The sequence below is a fragment of the Oncorhynchus masou genome, chromosome 9 (genome assembly GCF_036934945.1).
Source record: "Oncorhynchus masou masou isolate Uvic2021 chromosome 9, UVic_Omas_1.1, whole genome shotgun sequence".
NCBI classification, from domain to species: Eukaryota; Metazoa; Chordata; class Actinopteri; order Salmoniformes; family Salmonidae; genus Oncorhynchus; species Oncorhynchus masou.
Window position 1 is genome coordinate 86,336,931 of NC_088220.1, and position 17,968 is coordinate 86,354,898.

The window sequence follows — 17,968 nt, forward strand, 5'->3', positions numbered from 1 at the left end:
CTGTACCTGAGAGTATTCTAGAACTGTAGCAGATAATATTCTAGAACTGTACCTGATAATATTCTAGAACTGTAGCAGATAATATTCTAGAACTGTAGCAGATAATATTCTAGAACTCTACCTGATAATATTCTAGAACTGTACCTGATAATATTCAAGAACTGTACCTGATAATATTCTAGAACTGTACCTGATAATATTCTAGAACTGTAGCAGATAATATTCTAGAACTCTACCTGATAATATTCTAGAACTGTACCTGATAATATTCTAGAACTGTACCTGATAATATTCTAGAACTGTACCTGAGAGAGTATTCTAGAACTGTACTAGAACTGATAATATTCTAGAACTGTACCTGATAATATTCTAGAACTGTACCTGATAGTATTCTAGAACTGTACCTGATAATATTCTAGAACTGTACCTGATAATATTCTAGAACTGTACCTGATAATATTCTAGAACTGTACCTGAGAATATTCTAGAACTGTACCTGAGAGTATTCTAGAACTGTAGCAGATAATATTCTAGAACTCTACCTGAGAGTATTCTAGAACTGTACCTGATAATATTCTAGAACTGTACCTGATAATATTCTAGAACTGTACCTGATAATATTCTAGAACTGTACCTGATAATATTCTAGAACTGTACCTGATAATATTCTAGAACTGTACCTGATAATATTCTAGAACTGTACCTGAGAGTATTCTAGAACTGTACCTGAGAATATTCTAGAACTGTACCTGATAATATTCTAGAACTGTACCTGATAGTATTATAGAACTGTACCTGAGAGTATTCTAGAACTGTACCTGATAATATTCTAGAACTGTACCTGATAATATTCTAGAACTGTACCTGATAATATTCTAGAACTGTAGCAGATAATATTCTAGAACTCTACCTGATAGTATTATAGAACTGTACCTGAGAGTATTCTAGAACTGTACCTGATAATATTCTAGAACTGTACCTGATAATATTCTAGAACTGTACCTGAGAGTATTCTAGAACTGTACCTGATAATATTCTAGAACTGTACCTGATAATATTCTAGAACTGTACCTGATAATATTCTAGAACTGTAGCAGATAATATTCTAGAACTCTAGCAGATAATATTCTAGAACTGTACCTGAGAGTATTCTAGAACTGTACCTGATAATATTCTAGAACTGTACCTGATAATATTCTAGAACTGTACCTGATAATATTCTAGAACTGTACATGATAATATTCTAGAACTGTACCTGAGAGTATTCTAGAACTGTACATGATAATATTCTAGAACTGTACCTGTATTCTAGAACTGATGATAATATTCTAGAACTGTACCTGATAGTATTCTAGAACTGTACCTGATAATATTCTAGAACTGTACCTGATAATATTATAGAATAATATTCTAGAACTGTACCTGAATATTCTAGAACTGATAATATTCTAGAACCTAGTACCTGAGAGTATTCTAGAACTGAATATTCTAGAACTGTACCTGATAATATTCTAGAACTGTACCTGAGAGTATTCTAGAACTGTACATGATAATATTCTAGAACTGTACCTGATAATATTCTAGAACTGTACCTGAGAGTATTCTAGAACTGTACCTGATAATATTCTAGAACTGTACCTGATAATATTCTAGAACTGTACCTGAGAGTATTCTAGAACTGTAGCAGATAATATTCTAGAACTGTACCTGATAATATTCTAGAACTGTACCTGATAATATTCTAGAACTGTACCTGAGAGTATTCTAGAACTGTACCTGAGTGTATTCTAGAACTGTACCTGATAATATTCTAGAACTGTACCTGAGAGTATTCTAGAACTGTACCTGATAATATTCTAGAACTGTACCTGAGAATATTCTAGAACTGTACCTGAGAATATTCTAGAACTGTACCTGATAATATTCTAGAACTGTACCTGATAATATTCTAGAACTGTACCCTAGAACCGTACCTGATAATATTCTAGAACTGTACCTGAGAGTATTCTAGAACTGTACCTGATAATATTCTAGAACTGTACCTGATAGTATTCTAGAACTGTACCTGAGAGTATTCTAGAACTGTACCTGATAATATTCTAGAACTGTACCTGTATTCTAGAACCTGATAATATTCTAGAACTGTACCTGATAATATTCTAGAACTGTACCTGAGAATATTCAGATAATATTCTAGAACTCTACCTGATAGTATTCTAGAACTGTACCTGAGAGTATTCTAGAACTGTACCTGATAATATTCTAGAACTGTACCTGATAATATTCTAGAACTGTACCTGATAATATTCTAGAACTGTACCTGAGAGTATTCTAGAACTGTACCTGATAATATGAATATTCTAGAACTAGAACTGTACCTGATAGTATTCTAGAACTGTATTCTAGAACTGTACCTGATAATATTCTAGAACTGTACCTGATAGTATTCTAGAACTGTACCTGATAATATTCTAGAACTGTACCTGAGAATATTCTAGAACTGTACCTGATAATATTATAGAACTGTACCTGAGAATACCTGAGAATATTCTAGAACTGTAATATTCTAGACCTGAATATTCTAGAACTGTACCTGAGAGTATTCTAGAACTGTACCTGTACCTAATATTCTAGAACTGTACCTGATAATATTCTAGAACTGTACCTGTAGAGAATATTCTAGAACTGTACCTGAGAATATTCTAGAACTGTACCTGATAATATTCTAGAACTGTACCTGAGAGTATTCTAGAACTGTACCTGATAATATTCTAGAACTGTACCTGAGAATATTCTAGAACTGTACCTGAGAGTATTCTAGAACTGTAGCAGATAATATTCTAGAACTGTACCTAATATTCTAGAACTGTACAGATAATATTCTAGAACTGTAGATAATATTCTAGAACTGTACCTGATAATATTCTAGAACTGTACTGTATTCTAGAACTGTAGCAGATAATATTCTAGAACTGTACCTGATAATATTCTAGAACTGTAGCAGATAATATTCTAGAACTGTACAGATAATATTCTAGAACTGTACCTGAATATTCTAGAACTGTACCTGTATTCTAGAACTGTAGCAGATAATATTCTAGAACTGATAATATTCTAGAACTGTAGCTGATAATATTCTAGAACTGTACAGATAATATTCTAGAACTCTACCTGATAATATTCTAGAACTGTACCTGATAATATTCTAGAACTGTACCTGATAATATTCTAGAACTGATAATACCTGATAATATTCTAGTATTACCTAGAACTGTACCTGAGAATATTCTAGAACTGTACCTGATAATATTCTAGAACTGTACCTGATAATATTCTAGAACTGTACCTGATAATATTCTAGAACTGTACCTGAGAGTATTCTAGAACTGTACAGATAATATTCTAGAACTGTACCTGATAATATTCTAGAACTGATAATATTCTAGAACTGTGAGATAATATTCTAGAACTGTACCTGATAATATTCTAGAACTGTACCTGAGATAATATTCTAGAACTGTACCTGATAATATTCTAGAACTGTACCTGATAATATTCTAGAACTGTACCTGAGAATATTCTAGAACTGTACCTAAGAGTATTCTAGAACTGTACCTGATAATATTCTAGAACTGTACCTGATAATATTCTAGAACTGTACCTGATAATATTCTAGAACTGTACCTGAGAATATTCTAGAACTGTACCTGATAATATTATAGAACTGTACCTGATAATATTCTAGAACTGTACCTGAGAGTATTCTAGAACTGTAGCAGATAATATTCTAGAACTCTACCTGAGAGTATTCTAGAACTGTACCTGAGAGTATTCTAGAACTGTACCTGATAATATTCTAGAACTGTACCTGATAATATTCTAGAACTGTACCTGAGAGTATTCTAGAACTGTACCTGATAATATTCTAGAACTGTACCTGATAATATTCTAGAACTGTACCTGATAATAATACCTGATGATAATATTCTAGAACTGTACCTGAGAGTATTCTAGAACTGTACCTGAGAATATTCTAGAACTGTACCTGATAATATTCTAGACTGTACCTGAACTGTAGAACCTGAGAGTATTCTAGAACTGTACCTGATAATATTCTAGAACTGTACCTGATAATATTCTAGAACTGTACCTGATAATATTCTAGAACTGTACCTGATAATATTCTAGAACTGTAGTATTCTAGAACTGATAATATTCTAGAACTGTACCTGATAATATTCTAGAACTGTAGAGTATTCTAGAACTGTACCTGATAATATTCTAGAACTGTACATGATAATATTCTAGAACTGTACCTGATAATATTCTAGAACTGTACCTGAGAGTATTCTAGAACTGTACCTGAGAGTATTCTAGAACTGTACCTGATAATATTCTAGAACTGTACCTGATAATATTCTAGAACTGTACCTGAGAGTATTCTAGAACTGTACCTGATAATATTCTAGAACTGTACCTGATAATATTCTAGAACTGTACCTGAGAGTATTCTAGAACTGTACCTGATAATATTCTAGAACTGTACCTGATAATATTCTAGAACTGTACCTGAGAGTATTCTAGAACTGTACTAGAACTGAGAATATTCTAGAACTGTACCTGATAATATCTAGAACTGTACCTGAGTATTCTGTACCTGATAATATTCTAGAACTGTACCTGAGAGTATTCTAGAACTGTACATGATAATATTCTAGAACTGTACCTGATAATATTCTAGAACTGTACCTGATAATATTCTAGAACTGTACCTGAGAGTATTCTAGAACTGTACCTGAGAGTATTCTAGAACTGTACCTGATAATATTCTAGAACTGCACCTGAGAGTATTCTAGAACTGTACCTGAGAGTATTTGTTTTCAGCATTCCAGATGTAGGTGCATGAGCCCATGCAGTAGTTGGCATGGTAACCTTTTGGCTGGTGGATCCACTTCCAGCCCAGATCTTTCCTGAAGTCGATGTAGAGTTTCCTCACGCAACAGTTCTCTGTTTTACTGAAGAACAGAAGGCAGGAAGATGTTAGGGTGAGACAGACAGACAGACAGACAGACAGACAGACAGACAGACAGACAGACAGACAGACAGACAGACAGACAGACAGACCTCCAGACAGACCTCCAGACAGACAGACAGACAGACCTCCAGACAGACAGACAATTGAATTGACAGACAGACAGACAGACAGACAGACAGACAGACAGACCTCCAGACAGACAGACAATTGAATTGACAGACAGACAGACAGACAGACAGACCTCCAGACAGGCAGACAGACAGACAGACAGACAGACAGACAGACAGACAGGCAGACAGACAGACAGGCAGGCAGGCGGGCAGGCAGGCAGGCAGGCAGGCAGACAGGCAGGCAGGCAGACAGACAGACAGACAGACAGGCAGACAGACAGGCAGACAGACGTAGCAGTCCTTACTCTGTGCAGGTGTCCTCTGTGGCGGCGGCCCGTTTCTTACGCGAGGAGGTGAGCTGTGAGCTGTAGTTCTGGGGGATGGACATGGCCAAGATATGAGGCTTCCTCATGTTCTTGGCTAGACCAGCCACGTCACCTCGCACCCCGCTGTCCAACCCAGAGATACTGAAGAGGAACTTTTCCACGGGTTTACCACACTCACAGTACAGCTTCAGCTCAAAGCCCTGCTCTTCCTCTGAAACACAACGAGAGCAGAGACACAGTTAGCGTTGCAAAGGGAGTGTATAGTGATGGAAACTTTCAGCAAAACTACCAAAATGGTGGTATCTTTCAAGGATTTTATGTCATCTATAAAATACATCTAGTGGCCATTTTGGGTACTTCAGATTTTTTACAGGTTTCTGTAATTATTTCTGTTCTTCTGTCTTATCAAATGTAAAATATATGGAAAAATTAAATAAGATTTTTTTTTTTTTTAAAGAATAAAATGACAAAGCTGTGTAAAACATTATCCTAAATATAAACCATCTACTTAGTGAATACTATTGGTGTTTATTATGAGAGGTTCAGCATGAAATCAACGTTTTTCGTGTTTAATATTTAAACTGGGACTCAGACTCACGTATGTATGCCTTTCCTATGCACTTCTCAGTAGTTGGTGTTCAGACTCACTTTTTAAATGGGCTTTGCAGGCGTGGTTCCCTTGCGCGCGCTCAATACCTTTCATTCAACTGCTAAGAACCCTCCCACTTGCTGGTCAACACATTTTCTTGTGGATTTTTCCATTCAATGGGGTTTTCAGCACATGTATCTTAATAAAGTCAACCATTTAAAATTTGGTGTATCTTTAAATTATAATTTCCTCCACAGACTCACTGGAATACATGGATAGAACGGATCAGAATATTAGGGATTAATGTAAAATGGATGCCTGGTGAAAAACTAAGGGTTGAAACGCTGTTGTAATAAATGATCTGGGAGAATCATGAACTGGGAGCATCATGACCTGGGAGCATCATGACCAGGGAGCATCATGACCAGGGAGCATCATGACCAGGGAGCATCATGACCAGGGAGCATCATGAACTGGGAGCATCATGACCAGGGAGCATCATGAACTGGGAGCATCATGACCAGGGAGCATCATGACCTGGGAGCATCATGAACTGGGAGCATCATGACCAGGGAGCATCATGACCAGGGAGCATCATGACCTGGGAGCATCATGACCAGGGAGCATCATGACCAGGGAGCATCATGACCAGGGAGCATCATGACCTGGGAGCATCATGACCAGGGAGCATCATGACCAGGGAGCATCATGACCAGGGAGCATCATGACCAGGGAGCATCATGAACTGGGAGCATCATGACCAGGGAGCATCATGAACTGGGAGCATCATGACCAGGGAGCATCATGACCAGGGAGCATCATGACCAGGGAGCATCATGAACTGGGAGCATCATGACCAGGGAGCATCATGACCAGGGAGCATCATGAACTGGGAGCATCATGACCAGGGAGCATCATGACCAGGGAGCATCATGACCAGGGAGCATCATGACCAGGGAGCATCATGACCTGGGAGCATCATGACCAGGGAGCATCATGACCAGGGAGCATCATGACCAGGGAGCATCATGAACTGGGAGCATCATGACCAGGGAGCATCATGACCTGGGAGCATCATGACCAGGGAGCATCATGAACTGGGAGCATCATGACCTGGGAGCATCATGACCAGGGAGCATCATGACCTGGGAGCATCATGACCAGGGAGCATCATGACCAGGGAGCATCATGACCAGGGAGCATCATGACCTGGGAGCATCATGACCAGGGAGCATCATGAACTGGGAGCATCATGACCAGGGAGCATCATGACCAGGGAGCATCATGACCTGGGAGCATCATGAACTGGGAGCATCATGACCAGGGAGCATCATGACCAGGGAGCATCATGACCTGGGAGCATCATGACCAGGGAGCATCATGACCAGGGAGCATCATGACCAGGGAGCATCATGAACTGGGAGCATCATGACCAGGGAGCATCATGACCAGGGAGTATCATGACCAGGGAGCATCATGACCAGGGAGCATCATGACCAGGGAGCATCATGACCAGGGAGCATCATGAACTGGGAGCATCATGACCTGGGAGCATCATGACCAGGGAGCATCATGACCAGGGAGCATCATGACCAGGGAGCATCATGACCAGGGAGCATCATGACCAGGGAGCATCATGACCTGGGAGCATCATGACCTGGGAGCATCATGACCAGGGAGCATCATGACCAGGGAGCATCATGACCAGGGAGCATCATGACCAGGGAGCATCACGACCAGGGAGCATCATGACCAGGGAGCATCATGTCCAGGGAGCATCATGACCGTTTTTATGAACCAAAGCCATGGGAATACATGCATATTCAGCACCCCGATTGGTTGATTTTTAAAATATATTGGTGAATCAAAAATACAGTGGTTAAATTCATCATGAAAAAGATTAAATTGTTCAAATCATGAAATATTGGAAGTGTACAATAGGGGTTGAACAGTAGTTTATATACTAGTCTATAAATCTAACCTGATAATCCTCACTAATCAAGGAACTGTGAAGACACAGGTCCAGTTGTGGTGAACCGCGCGCCAGGCTCCAGGTTCAACCTGCTAAGTGTGGTCTGAGTTCCATAATGATTGCAATAGGCTACATGGTCCAATATGATCCCCTATTGGCTAGCAATCCTCAGGGAACAACCACAACCACAAGTGTCAGAGAAAGGAAACTCATCAGTGTGCGACTCGTCCTTCAGGACAGAGCCCGAACCCAGAGCCCCACCTGTTTCAGCCCCACATGATTTCAGCACCACCTTCGGAGCTAAATAAATAAATATATATATATATACATATATTATTTTTTAGTTGCCTGTTTTGCATTTTTTAGGCAGCTCCAAAATGCAGGTGCTCCAGCCCAGCTCAGTGCTTTCTGTGGTGGTTTGGGCAGCCAGCAGAAAATACAGAGCGTAGGGTTGGTAATGTTCTCTAGTTGCGCCGTGATTGGCTCTGTGTTCTGTCACTCATGGGGACACTACGTCACTGCCAAATCTAAGGGTAGAGCTCGAACATTCAAGCCCCTTGCGTGCTGCCATAGAGTTACATTAGAAGTACCCATCCAAGAAGGCTCAAGGTCATTGGCCACAGATGAAAGGACGTGAAATCACATTACATCTACCGTAACTTTGATTGGACGGATCATGTCAACATCATACTTTCAAAATCTTAGCTAGAGAGTTAGACAAGGAGTCATCATCATGAATCAAGTCGACAATCTACTGGCAAATCCTTTTCAATCCTTCTCAGATGAAGATAAATTATAGATAAAAAGTATCGTTGCTCATCAGCCATTGGACAAAAACATTACACAACAAGTTGGAAATTGCAAATTCAACAACAATTGGTTTGTAAGGAATCCGTGGCTAACTGCAAACATTGCTAAGCAAACATTAGCCTACTATTCAGTGGAGGGGGTGTGTGGTCCAAGTTTGGGTTTAAGGGTCTCTTTTCCGAGTTTAAAAGGATAAACAAAAACTTTGTGATTGGCTACTTTGTGATTGGCTACTTTGTGATAGGCTACTTTGTGATTGGCTACTTTGTGATAGGCTACTTTGTGATAGGCTACTTTGTGCGTGATTTCTCTATTGTACACCATGATATATATACACCAGTAAATGCTAACTAAAGTGAACAATGGGTTAGACAGGGCTCTAAACTCCTCTAGCTCCACAATGAAATAGGGTGCAGGCCAGGCAGCAGGCTGTTAGCCAGCCTGCCAGCATAGTGGAGTCTGCTACTAGCACAGTCAGTGTAGTCAGCTCAGCTATCCCCATTGAGACCGTGTCTGTGACTCGACCTAGGTTGGGCAAAACTAAACATGGCGGTGTTCGCCTTAGCAATCACACTAGGATAAAGACCACCTCCAATCCTATTGTTTTCACTATATATTTTACCTCTTGGGGATGTCATTCAAAAACATAATGTTAACTTTCACTGCTATGCGGATGACACACAGCTGTACATTTCAATGAAACATGGTGAAGCCCCAAAATTGCCCTTGCTAGAAGCATGTGTTTCAGACATAAGGAAGTGGATGGCTGCAAACTTTCTACTTTTAAATTCAGACAAAACAAAGATGCTTGTTCTAGGTCCCAAGAAACAAAGAGATCTTCTGTTGAATCTGACAATTAATCTTAATGGTTGTACAGTTGTCTCAAATAAAACTGTGAAGGACCTCGGCGTTACTCTGGACCCTGATCTCTCCTTTGAAGAACATATCAAGACCATTTAAAGGACAGCTTTTTTCCATCTACGTAACATTGCAAAAATCAGAAACTTTCTGTCCAAAAATGATGCAGAAATATTAATCCATGCTTTTGTCACTTCTAGGTTAGACTACTGCAATGCTCTACTTTCCGGCTACCCGGATAAAGCACTAAATAAACTTCAGTTAGTGCTAAATACGGCTGCTAGAATCCTGACTAGAACCAAAAAATTTGATCATATTACTCCAGTGCTAGCCTCTCTACACTGGCTTCCTGTCAAAGCAAGGGCTGATTTCAAGGTTTTACTGCTAACCTACAACGCATTACATGGGCTTGCTCCTACCTATGTCGCTGATTTGGTCCTGCCGTACATACTTACACGTACGCTACGGTCACAAGACGCAGACCTCCTAATTGTCCCTAGAATTTCTAAGCAAACAGCTGGAGGCAGGGCTTTCTCCTATAGAGCTCCATTTTTATGGAATGGTCTGCCTACCCATGTCAGAGACGCAAACTCGGTCTCAACCTTTAAGTCTTTACTGAAGACTCATCTCTTCAGTGGGTCATATGATTGAGTGTAGTCTGGCCCAGGAGTGGGAAGGTGAACGGAAAGGCTCTGGAGCATCGAACCGCCTTTGCTGTCTCTGCCTGGCCGGTTCCCCTCTTTCCACTGGGATTCTCTGCCTCTAACCCTATTACAGGGGCTGAGTCACTGGCTTGCTGGGGCTCTCTCATGCCGTCCCTGGAAGGGGTGCGTCACCTGAGTGGGTTGATTCACTGATGTGGTCATCCTGTCTGGGTTGGCGCCCCCCCTTGGGTTGTGCCATGGCGGAGATCTTTGTGGGCTATACTCAGCCTTGTCTCAGGATGGTAAGTTGGTGGTTGAAGATATCCCTCTAGTGGTGTGGGGGCTGTGCTTTGGCAAAGTGGGTGGGGTTATATCCTTCCTGTTTGGCCCTGTCCGGGGGTGTCCTCGGATGCGGTCACAGTGTCTCCTAACCCCTCCTGTCTCAGCCTCCAGTATTTATGCTGCAGTAGTTTATGTGTCGGGGGGCTGGGGTCAGTTTGTTATATCTGGAGTATTTCTCCTGTCCTATTCGGTGTCCTGTGTGAATTTAAGTGTGCTTTCTCTAATTCTCTCTTTCTCTCTTTCTTTCTCTCTCTCGGAGGACCTGAGCCCTAGGACCATGCCCCAGGACTACCTGACATGATGACTCCTTGCTGTCCCCAGTCCACCTGGCCATGCTGCTGCTCCAGTTTCAACTGTTCTGCCTGCGGCTATGGAACCCTGACCTGTTCACCGGACGTGCTACCTGTCCCAGACCTGCTGTATTCAACTCTCTAGAGACAGCTGGAGCGGTAGAGATACTCTCAATGATCGACTATGAAAAGCCAACTGACATTTACTCCTGAGGTGCTGACTTGTTGCACACTCGACAACTACTGTGATTATTATTATTTGACAATGCTGGTCATCTATGAACATTTGAACATCTTGGCCATGTTCTGTTATAATCTCCACCCGGCACAGCCAGAAGAGGACTGGCCACCAACATAGCCTGGTTCCTCTCTAGCTTTCTTCCAAGGTTTTGGCCTTTCTAGGGAGTTTCTCCTAGCCACTGTGCTTCTACACCTGCATTGCTTGCTGTTTGGGGTTTTAGGCTGGGTTTCTGTACAGCACTTTGAGATATCAGCTGATGTAAGAAGGGCTTTATAAATACATTTGATTTGATTTTGATTTGAGTTATGCGAATCAAGCATTGAAAAAGTTTAGTCTGAAGTGGTGGTTGAATCTTTGTGATGCGTAAGCATGCGTTATTTGAATGAACGTTTCTATAGGATGACTGTAAAGTAGGACCTACCTGGCAGAATGATATCGTGATGATTTTGTAGGTTATCCATCCGGAAGGCGATTGTTTTGAAAACTCTGTCATCATATGTAGCCTCTAAACCTTCAAGCTGCATACTGGACCCTATTCCAACTAAACTACTGAAAGAGCTGCTTCCTGTGCTTGGCCCTCCTATGTTGAACATAATAAACGGCTCTCTATCCACCGAATGTGTACCAAACTCACTAAAAGTGACAGTAATAAAGCCTCTCTTGAAAAGCCAAACCTTGACCCAGAAAATATTAAAAACTATTGGCCTATATCGAATCTTCCATTCCTCTCAAAATTTTTAGAAAAGGCTGTTGCTCAGCAACTCACTGCCTTCCTGAAGACAAACAATGTATACAAATTCGAGTATACCCAGGTTTAAACGGCTACGGTCTGAGTTCCATAACGATTCAAATAGGCGACACGGCCCTATAATCAGTGACAGATATACATGTATGTGGGTATAACTGACGGTAGCTGCCCGAAAGTGACTAATATTTAACACCATACACATTGTAAAAATTAAAATAAAACAAAAATACAGTAAAAAGTCTGGGTATATAATTAGAATATTCTATAACTCATAAATCAACTCGTTTGGCGCTACACTGTAATTTACGCATGGCTACAGTACAGAAGCCTATAGTGCAGAAGTCTCCAAATTTGATCCCCAAGTTATAAGGCAAGAATTTCATCAACTTCACTATGGAAAAGGTCATAGGTCGATATGCTTCAGTTGGCTGATAATATATGACTGGTTTTCACACGTGTCTCCAGCGATCATAAGGTAAAACAGAGCTAAAACAACAATAATTTACATTTACAATCCCCCTTAATCCAAACGGCTTCCCCATTTACCTAGTTCCTATCAATAGCTCTTATCAATTTGTAAATAACAGTGCATTAAAGAATGGTGTTATTTCTATCAGGAAATATAAAGTCCATGCTGTCCCACTCGGTAAACCGGCAGGTTGCCTCGAACTTATTCATCGTTTCATCGATCATAAAGATGGTGGGGATTTATAAGGGAACGAAGTCAAGGTCAGAATACAGCGTATCTGTAGACACAATTTAATTTCTTAGATCTCTACCCCCCCCCTCCCCTCTCCCCCTAGTGCTTTTATAGGTGCTTAAATCTGGTCGGAATTCCCCCCTATGTCAGTATGTATCTGTTGTCAATTGGGCTAAAAGTTAAAAGTTGGAAGAGTTGCAAAGTGAATCTAAAATAATGCCAATGTTAATTAGATGCTTTGTTCATTAATTCATCTATGTTCTCTAGAACTACATGGTCTATCTACTAGAAACTCAGACATAAAAAAATGATACTATTCCAGAGTTAGAATAGATTGCCATACATTTTATGTTAATTCCAAAAATGACTGAAGATTCCGAGACACAGTCACAACACTGGGCTGGCTATCATCTAACTTACACATGACTTATACAGGCTATGACCTCTTACACTGGCTATGACTTGACTTATACAGGCTATGACCTGACTTACACTGGCTATGACCTGATTTATACAGGCTATGACCTGACTTATACAGGCTATGACCTGACTTACACTGGCTATCATCTAACTTACAGATGACTTACACTGGCTATGACCTGACTTACACTGGCTATCATCTAACTTACAGATGACTTACACTGGCTATGACCTGACTTACAGATGACTTACACTGGCTATGACCTGACTTACACTGGCTATGACCTGACTTACAGATGACTTACAATGGCTATGTGTTATAATCTCTATCCGGCACAGCCAGAAGAGGACTGGCCACCACTCATAGCCTGGTTCCTCTCTACCCGGCACAGCCAGAAGAGGACTGGCCACCCCTCATAGCCTGGTTCCTATCTACCCGGCACTGCCAGAAGAGGACTGGCCACCCCTCATAGCCTGGTTCCTCTCTACCCGGCACAGCCAGAAGAGGACTGGCAACCCCTCATGGCCTGGTTCCTCTCTACCCGGCACAGCCAGAAGAGGACTGGCCACCCCTCATAGCCTGGTTCCGCTCTAGATTTCTTCCTAGGTTTTGGCCTTTCTAGGGAGTTTTTCCTAGCCACCGTGCTTCTACACCTGCATTGCTTGCTGTTTGGGGTTTTAGGCTGGGTTTCTGTACAGCACTTTGAGATATCAGCTGATGTACGATGGGCTATATAAATACATTTGATTTGATTTGATCTATGACCGGACTTATACAGGCTGACTTACAGATGACTTACATTGGCTATGACCTGACTAACAGATGACTTACACTGGCTATGACCTAACTAACAGATGACTTACACTGGCTACGACCTGACTAACAGATGACTTACACTGGCTATGACCTAACTTACACTGGCTATGACCTGACTCATACAGACTATGACCTGACTTACAGATGACTTACATTGGCTATGACCTGACTTACACTGGCTATGACCTGACTTACAGATGACTTACACTGGCTATGACCTGACTTACACTGGCTATGACCTGACTAACAGATGACTTACACTGGCTATGACCTGACTAACAGATGACTTACACTGGCTATGACCTGACTAACAGATGACTTACACTGGCTATGACCTGACTTACAGATGACTTACACTGGCTATGACCTGACTAACAGATGCCTTACACTGGCTATGACCTGACTTACAGATGACTTACACTGGCTATGACCTAACTAACAGATGACTTACACTGGCTATGACCTGACTAACAGATGACTTACACCGGCTATGACCTGACTAACAGATGACTTACACTGGCTATGACCTGACTAACAGATGACTTACACTGGCTATGACCTAACTAACAGATGACTTACACTGGCTATGGCCTGACTTACAGATGACTTACACTGGCTATGACCTGACTAACAGATGACTTACACTGGCTATGACCTGACTTACAGATGACTTACACTGGCTATGACCTGACTAACAGATGACTTACACTGGCTATGGCCTGACTTACAGATGACTTACACTGGCTATGACCTGACTAACAGATGACTTACACTGGCTATGACCTGACTTACAGATGACTTACACTGGCTATGACCTAACTAACAGATGACTTACACTGGCTATGACCTGACTTACACTGGCTATGACCTGACTAACAGATGACTTATACTGGCTATGACCTGACTAACAGATGACTTACACCGGCTATGACCTGACTAACAGATGACTTACACTGGCTATGACCTGACTAACAGATGACTTACACTGGCTATGACCTAACTAACAGATGACTTACACTGGCTATGACCTAACTTACACTGGCTATGACCTGACTTATACAGACTATGACCTGACTTACAGATGACTTACATTGGCTATGACCTGACTTACACTGGCTATGACCTGACTTACAGATGACTTACACTGGCTATGACCTGACTTACACTGGCTATGACCTGACTAACAGATGACTTACACTGGCTATGACCTGACTAACAGATGACTTACACTGGCTATGACCTGACTAACAGATGACTTACACTGGCTATGACCTAACTAACAGATGACTTACACTGGCTATGACCTAACTTACACTGGCTATGACCTGACTTATACAGACTATGACCTGACTTACAGATGACTTAAACTGGCTATGACCTGACTTACAGACTGTTATGTGTCTGGACTCACCGGTCCCCTTCAGCCATTCCTTGAGGGTTTCAGTGACGTCAAAAGACAACCAGCGGTCACTCCACTTGTTGGTGACGAAGCGTGATCCCAGGTATCGTCTGCTGTCGCCCAGCCCCTTGTAGAGCTCCAGGCGCTGCTCACTGCCAGACGGGATGTTAGTGGTTTTGATGAGCAGGCGGAGCTCAGCGCTGGAGAGTAGATGGTAGTCCCCAATGCTGGACCTCATCTCATTCAGGTTAAACAGCATCTGGTGCTTGGTGACATTCTTATCTGGGGCACACAGAGAGAGAGCAGGGGAGAGAGAAACAGTTGAGACAACAGTGTTCTCTTGTTATTTATGAATGTACTGTAGCCGCGTAGCATCAATGTACTGTAGCCGCGTAGCATCAATGTACTGTAGTCGTGTAGCATCAATATACTGTAGCCGCGTAGCATTGAATGTACTGTAGCCGCGTAGCATCAATGTACTGTAGCCGCGTAGCATCAATGTACCGTAGCCACATAGCATCAATGTACTGTAGCCGCGTAGCATCAATGTACCGTAGCCACATAGCATCAATGTACTGTAGCACATAGCATCAATGTACTGTAGCATCAATGTACCGTAGACACATAGCATCAATGTACTGTAGCCGCGTAGCGTCAATGTACTGTAGTCACATAGCATCAATGTACTGTAGCCGCGTCGCATCAATGTGATTAGTTGCAAAAAAATTAAATCAACAAACTGACTTCTTTTGAATCAACAATAGTGTTTCAACCATTGGGGTTTACTTCAGCTCTGGGAAGCCTACATGTCCTTCTGCTCTACAGTATACAATTAACTGTACAGCTGCCTGTCTAACAAGTAGCCAGCCATTACACCTGTACTCTTATACTGTTGGGCTTGCCTTATAAGAAACCACTCTGTGTGCATCATATCTAGTCTATATGTGGTTCATGGCAGAGTAGAGCAGGAACATTCCTCCTGGTTTGTACAGCGAAGCAGAGACAAGCCACTGATGGCTCTAAACACCATCCATTTAACAGGCATTTTATCACACAGTTATAAGTCAGACAGAGACAGACCAGATAATGGAGAGAAAAGATATATAGTACAGAGAGAGGGGGAAGGGAAGTGTGGATGAGGGGAAGGGTGGATGAGGGTGGAGGAGGTGCAGAGGGGATGTGGGAGGCAGGGACAGGAAGAGAGCTGTCACATGTTACATAGAGCGAGAGAGAGAGGGTGTGAAAAAGTGAAGTGAAAAGCGAACGCTAGTAGACATGCGCATAGATACGGTGTGGAAACCTACAAGGGGGAGACAGAGGGGAGAGGCAGAGAGATAGAGAGAGGAGGCAGAGAGACAGAGGGAGGAGGTAGAGAGACAGAGGGAGGAGGTAGAGGGGGGAGGAGCTGCCTGCCTGCGTGTGGCACCCTGGGTCTGGCCCAGGACCAAACCGCTGTTTTGCCCCAGCCTGTTATGGCTCAATACCTGCCCTCACCCTGTTACATCAGCCTGATACAGCGCAATACCAGCCCAAACCCTGCTACAGCTCAATACCAGCCCAAACCCTGCTACAGCTCAATACCAGCCCTCACCCTGTTACATCAGCCTGCTACAGCGCAATACCAGCCCAAACCCTGTTACATCAGCCTGCTACAGCTCAATACCTGCCCAAACCCTGTTACATCAGCCTGCTACAGCTCAATACCAGCCCTCACCCTGTTACATCAGCCTGCTACAGCTCAATACCAGCCCTCACCCTGTTACATCAGCCTGCTACAGCTCAATACCTGCCCTCACCCTGTTACATCAGCCTGTTACAGCTCAATACCAGCCCTCACCCTGTTACATCAGCCTGTTACGGCTCAATACCTGCCCTCACCCTGTTACATCAGCCTGCTACAGCTCAATACCTGCCCTCACCCTGTTACATCAGCCTGCTACAGCTCAATACCAGCCCTCACCCTGTTACATCAGCCTGTTACAGCTCAATACCAGCCCTCACCCTGTTACATCAGCCTGTTACGGCTCAATACCAGCCCTCACCCTGTTACATCAGCCTGTTACAGCTCAATACCTGCCCTCACCCTGTTACATCAGCCTGTTACAGCTCAATACCTGCCCTCACCCTGTTACATCAGCCTGTTACGGCTCAATACCAGCCCTAACCCTGCTGTCGCTCAATACCAGCCCTAACCCTGCTGTCGCTCAATACCAGCCCAAACCCTGTTACATCAGCCTGCTACAGCGCAATACCAGCCCAAACCCTGCTGTCGCTCAATACCAGCCCTAACCTTGCTACAGCTCAATACCAGCCCTAACCCTGTTACATCAGCCTGCTACAGCGCAATACCAGCCCAAACCCTGTTACATCAGCCTGCTACAGCGCAATACCAGCCCTAACCCTGCTGTCGCTCAATACCAGCCCTAACCCTGTTACATCAGCCTGCTACAGCGCAATACCTGCCCTCACCCTGTTACATCAGCCTGCTACAGCTCAATACCTGCCCTCACCCTGTTACATCAGCCTGCTACAGCTCAATACCTGCCCTCACCCTGTTACATCAGCCTGCTACAGCTCAATACCAGCCCTAACCCTGTTACATCAGCCTGCTACAGCTCAATACCAGCCCTAACCCTGTTACATCAGCCTGCTACAGCTCAATACCAGCCC

The 17,968-nt window shown here is 42.5% G+C and overlaps 1 protein-coding gene across 2 annotated transcripts in view; it reads right to left on the bottom strand.

The window, feature by feature from the left end:
- The window catches only part of LOC135546718 (transforming growth factor beta-1 proprotein-like), a 45,424-nt gene that overhangs the window by 12,083 nt on the left and 15,373 nt on the right, over positions 1–17,968 (bottom strand). For both annotated transcript variants that reach the window (XM_064975353.1, XM_064975352.1), the window contains exons 2-4: positions 15,311–15,580; positions 5,451–5,682; positions 4,865–5,015 (exon numbers count right to left, since the gene is read on the bottom strand). In XM_064975353.1, the coding sequence (XP_064831425.1) occupies positions 4,865–5,015; positions 5,451–5,682; positions 15,311–15,580 (653 nt within the window). The remainder of the gene's footprint in view (positions 1–4,864; positions 5,016–5,450; positions 5,683–15,310; positions 15,581–17,968) is intronic.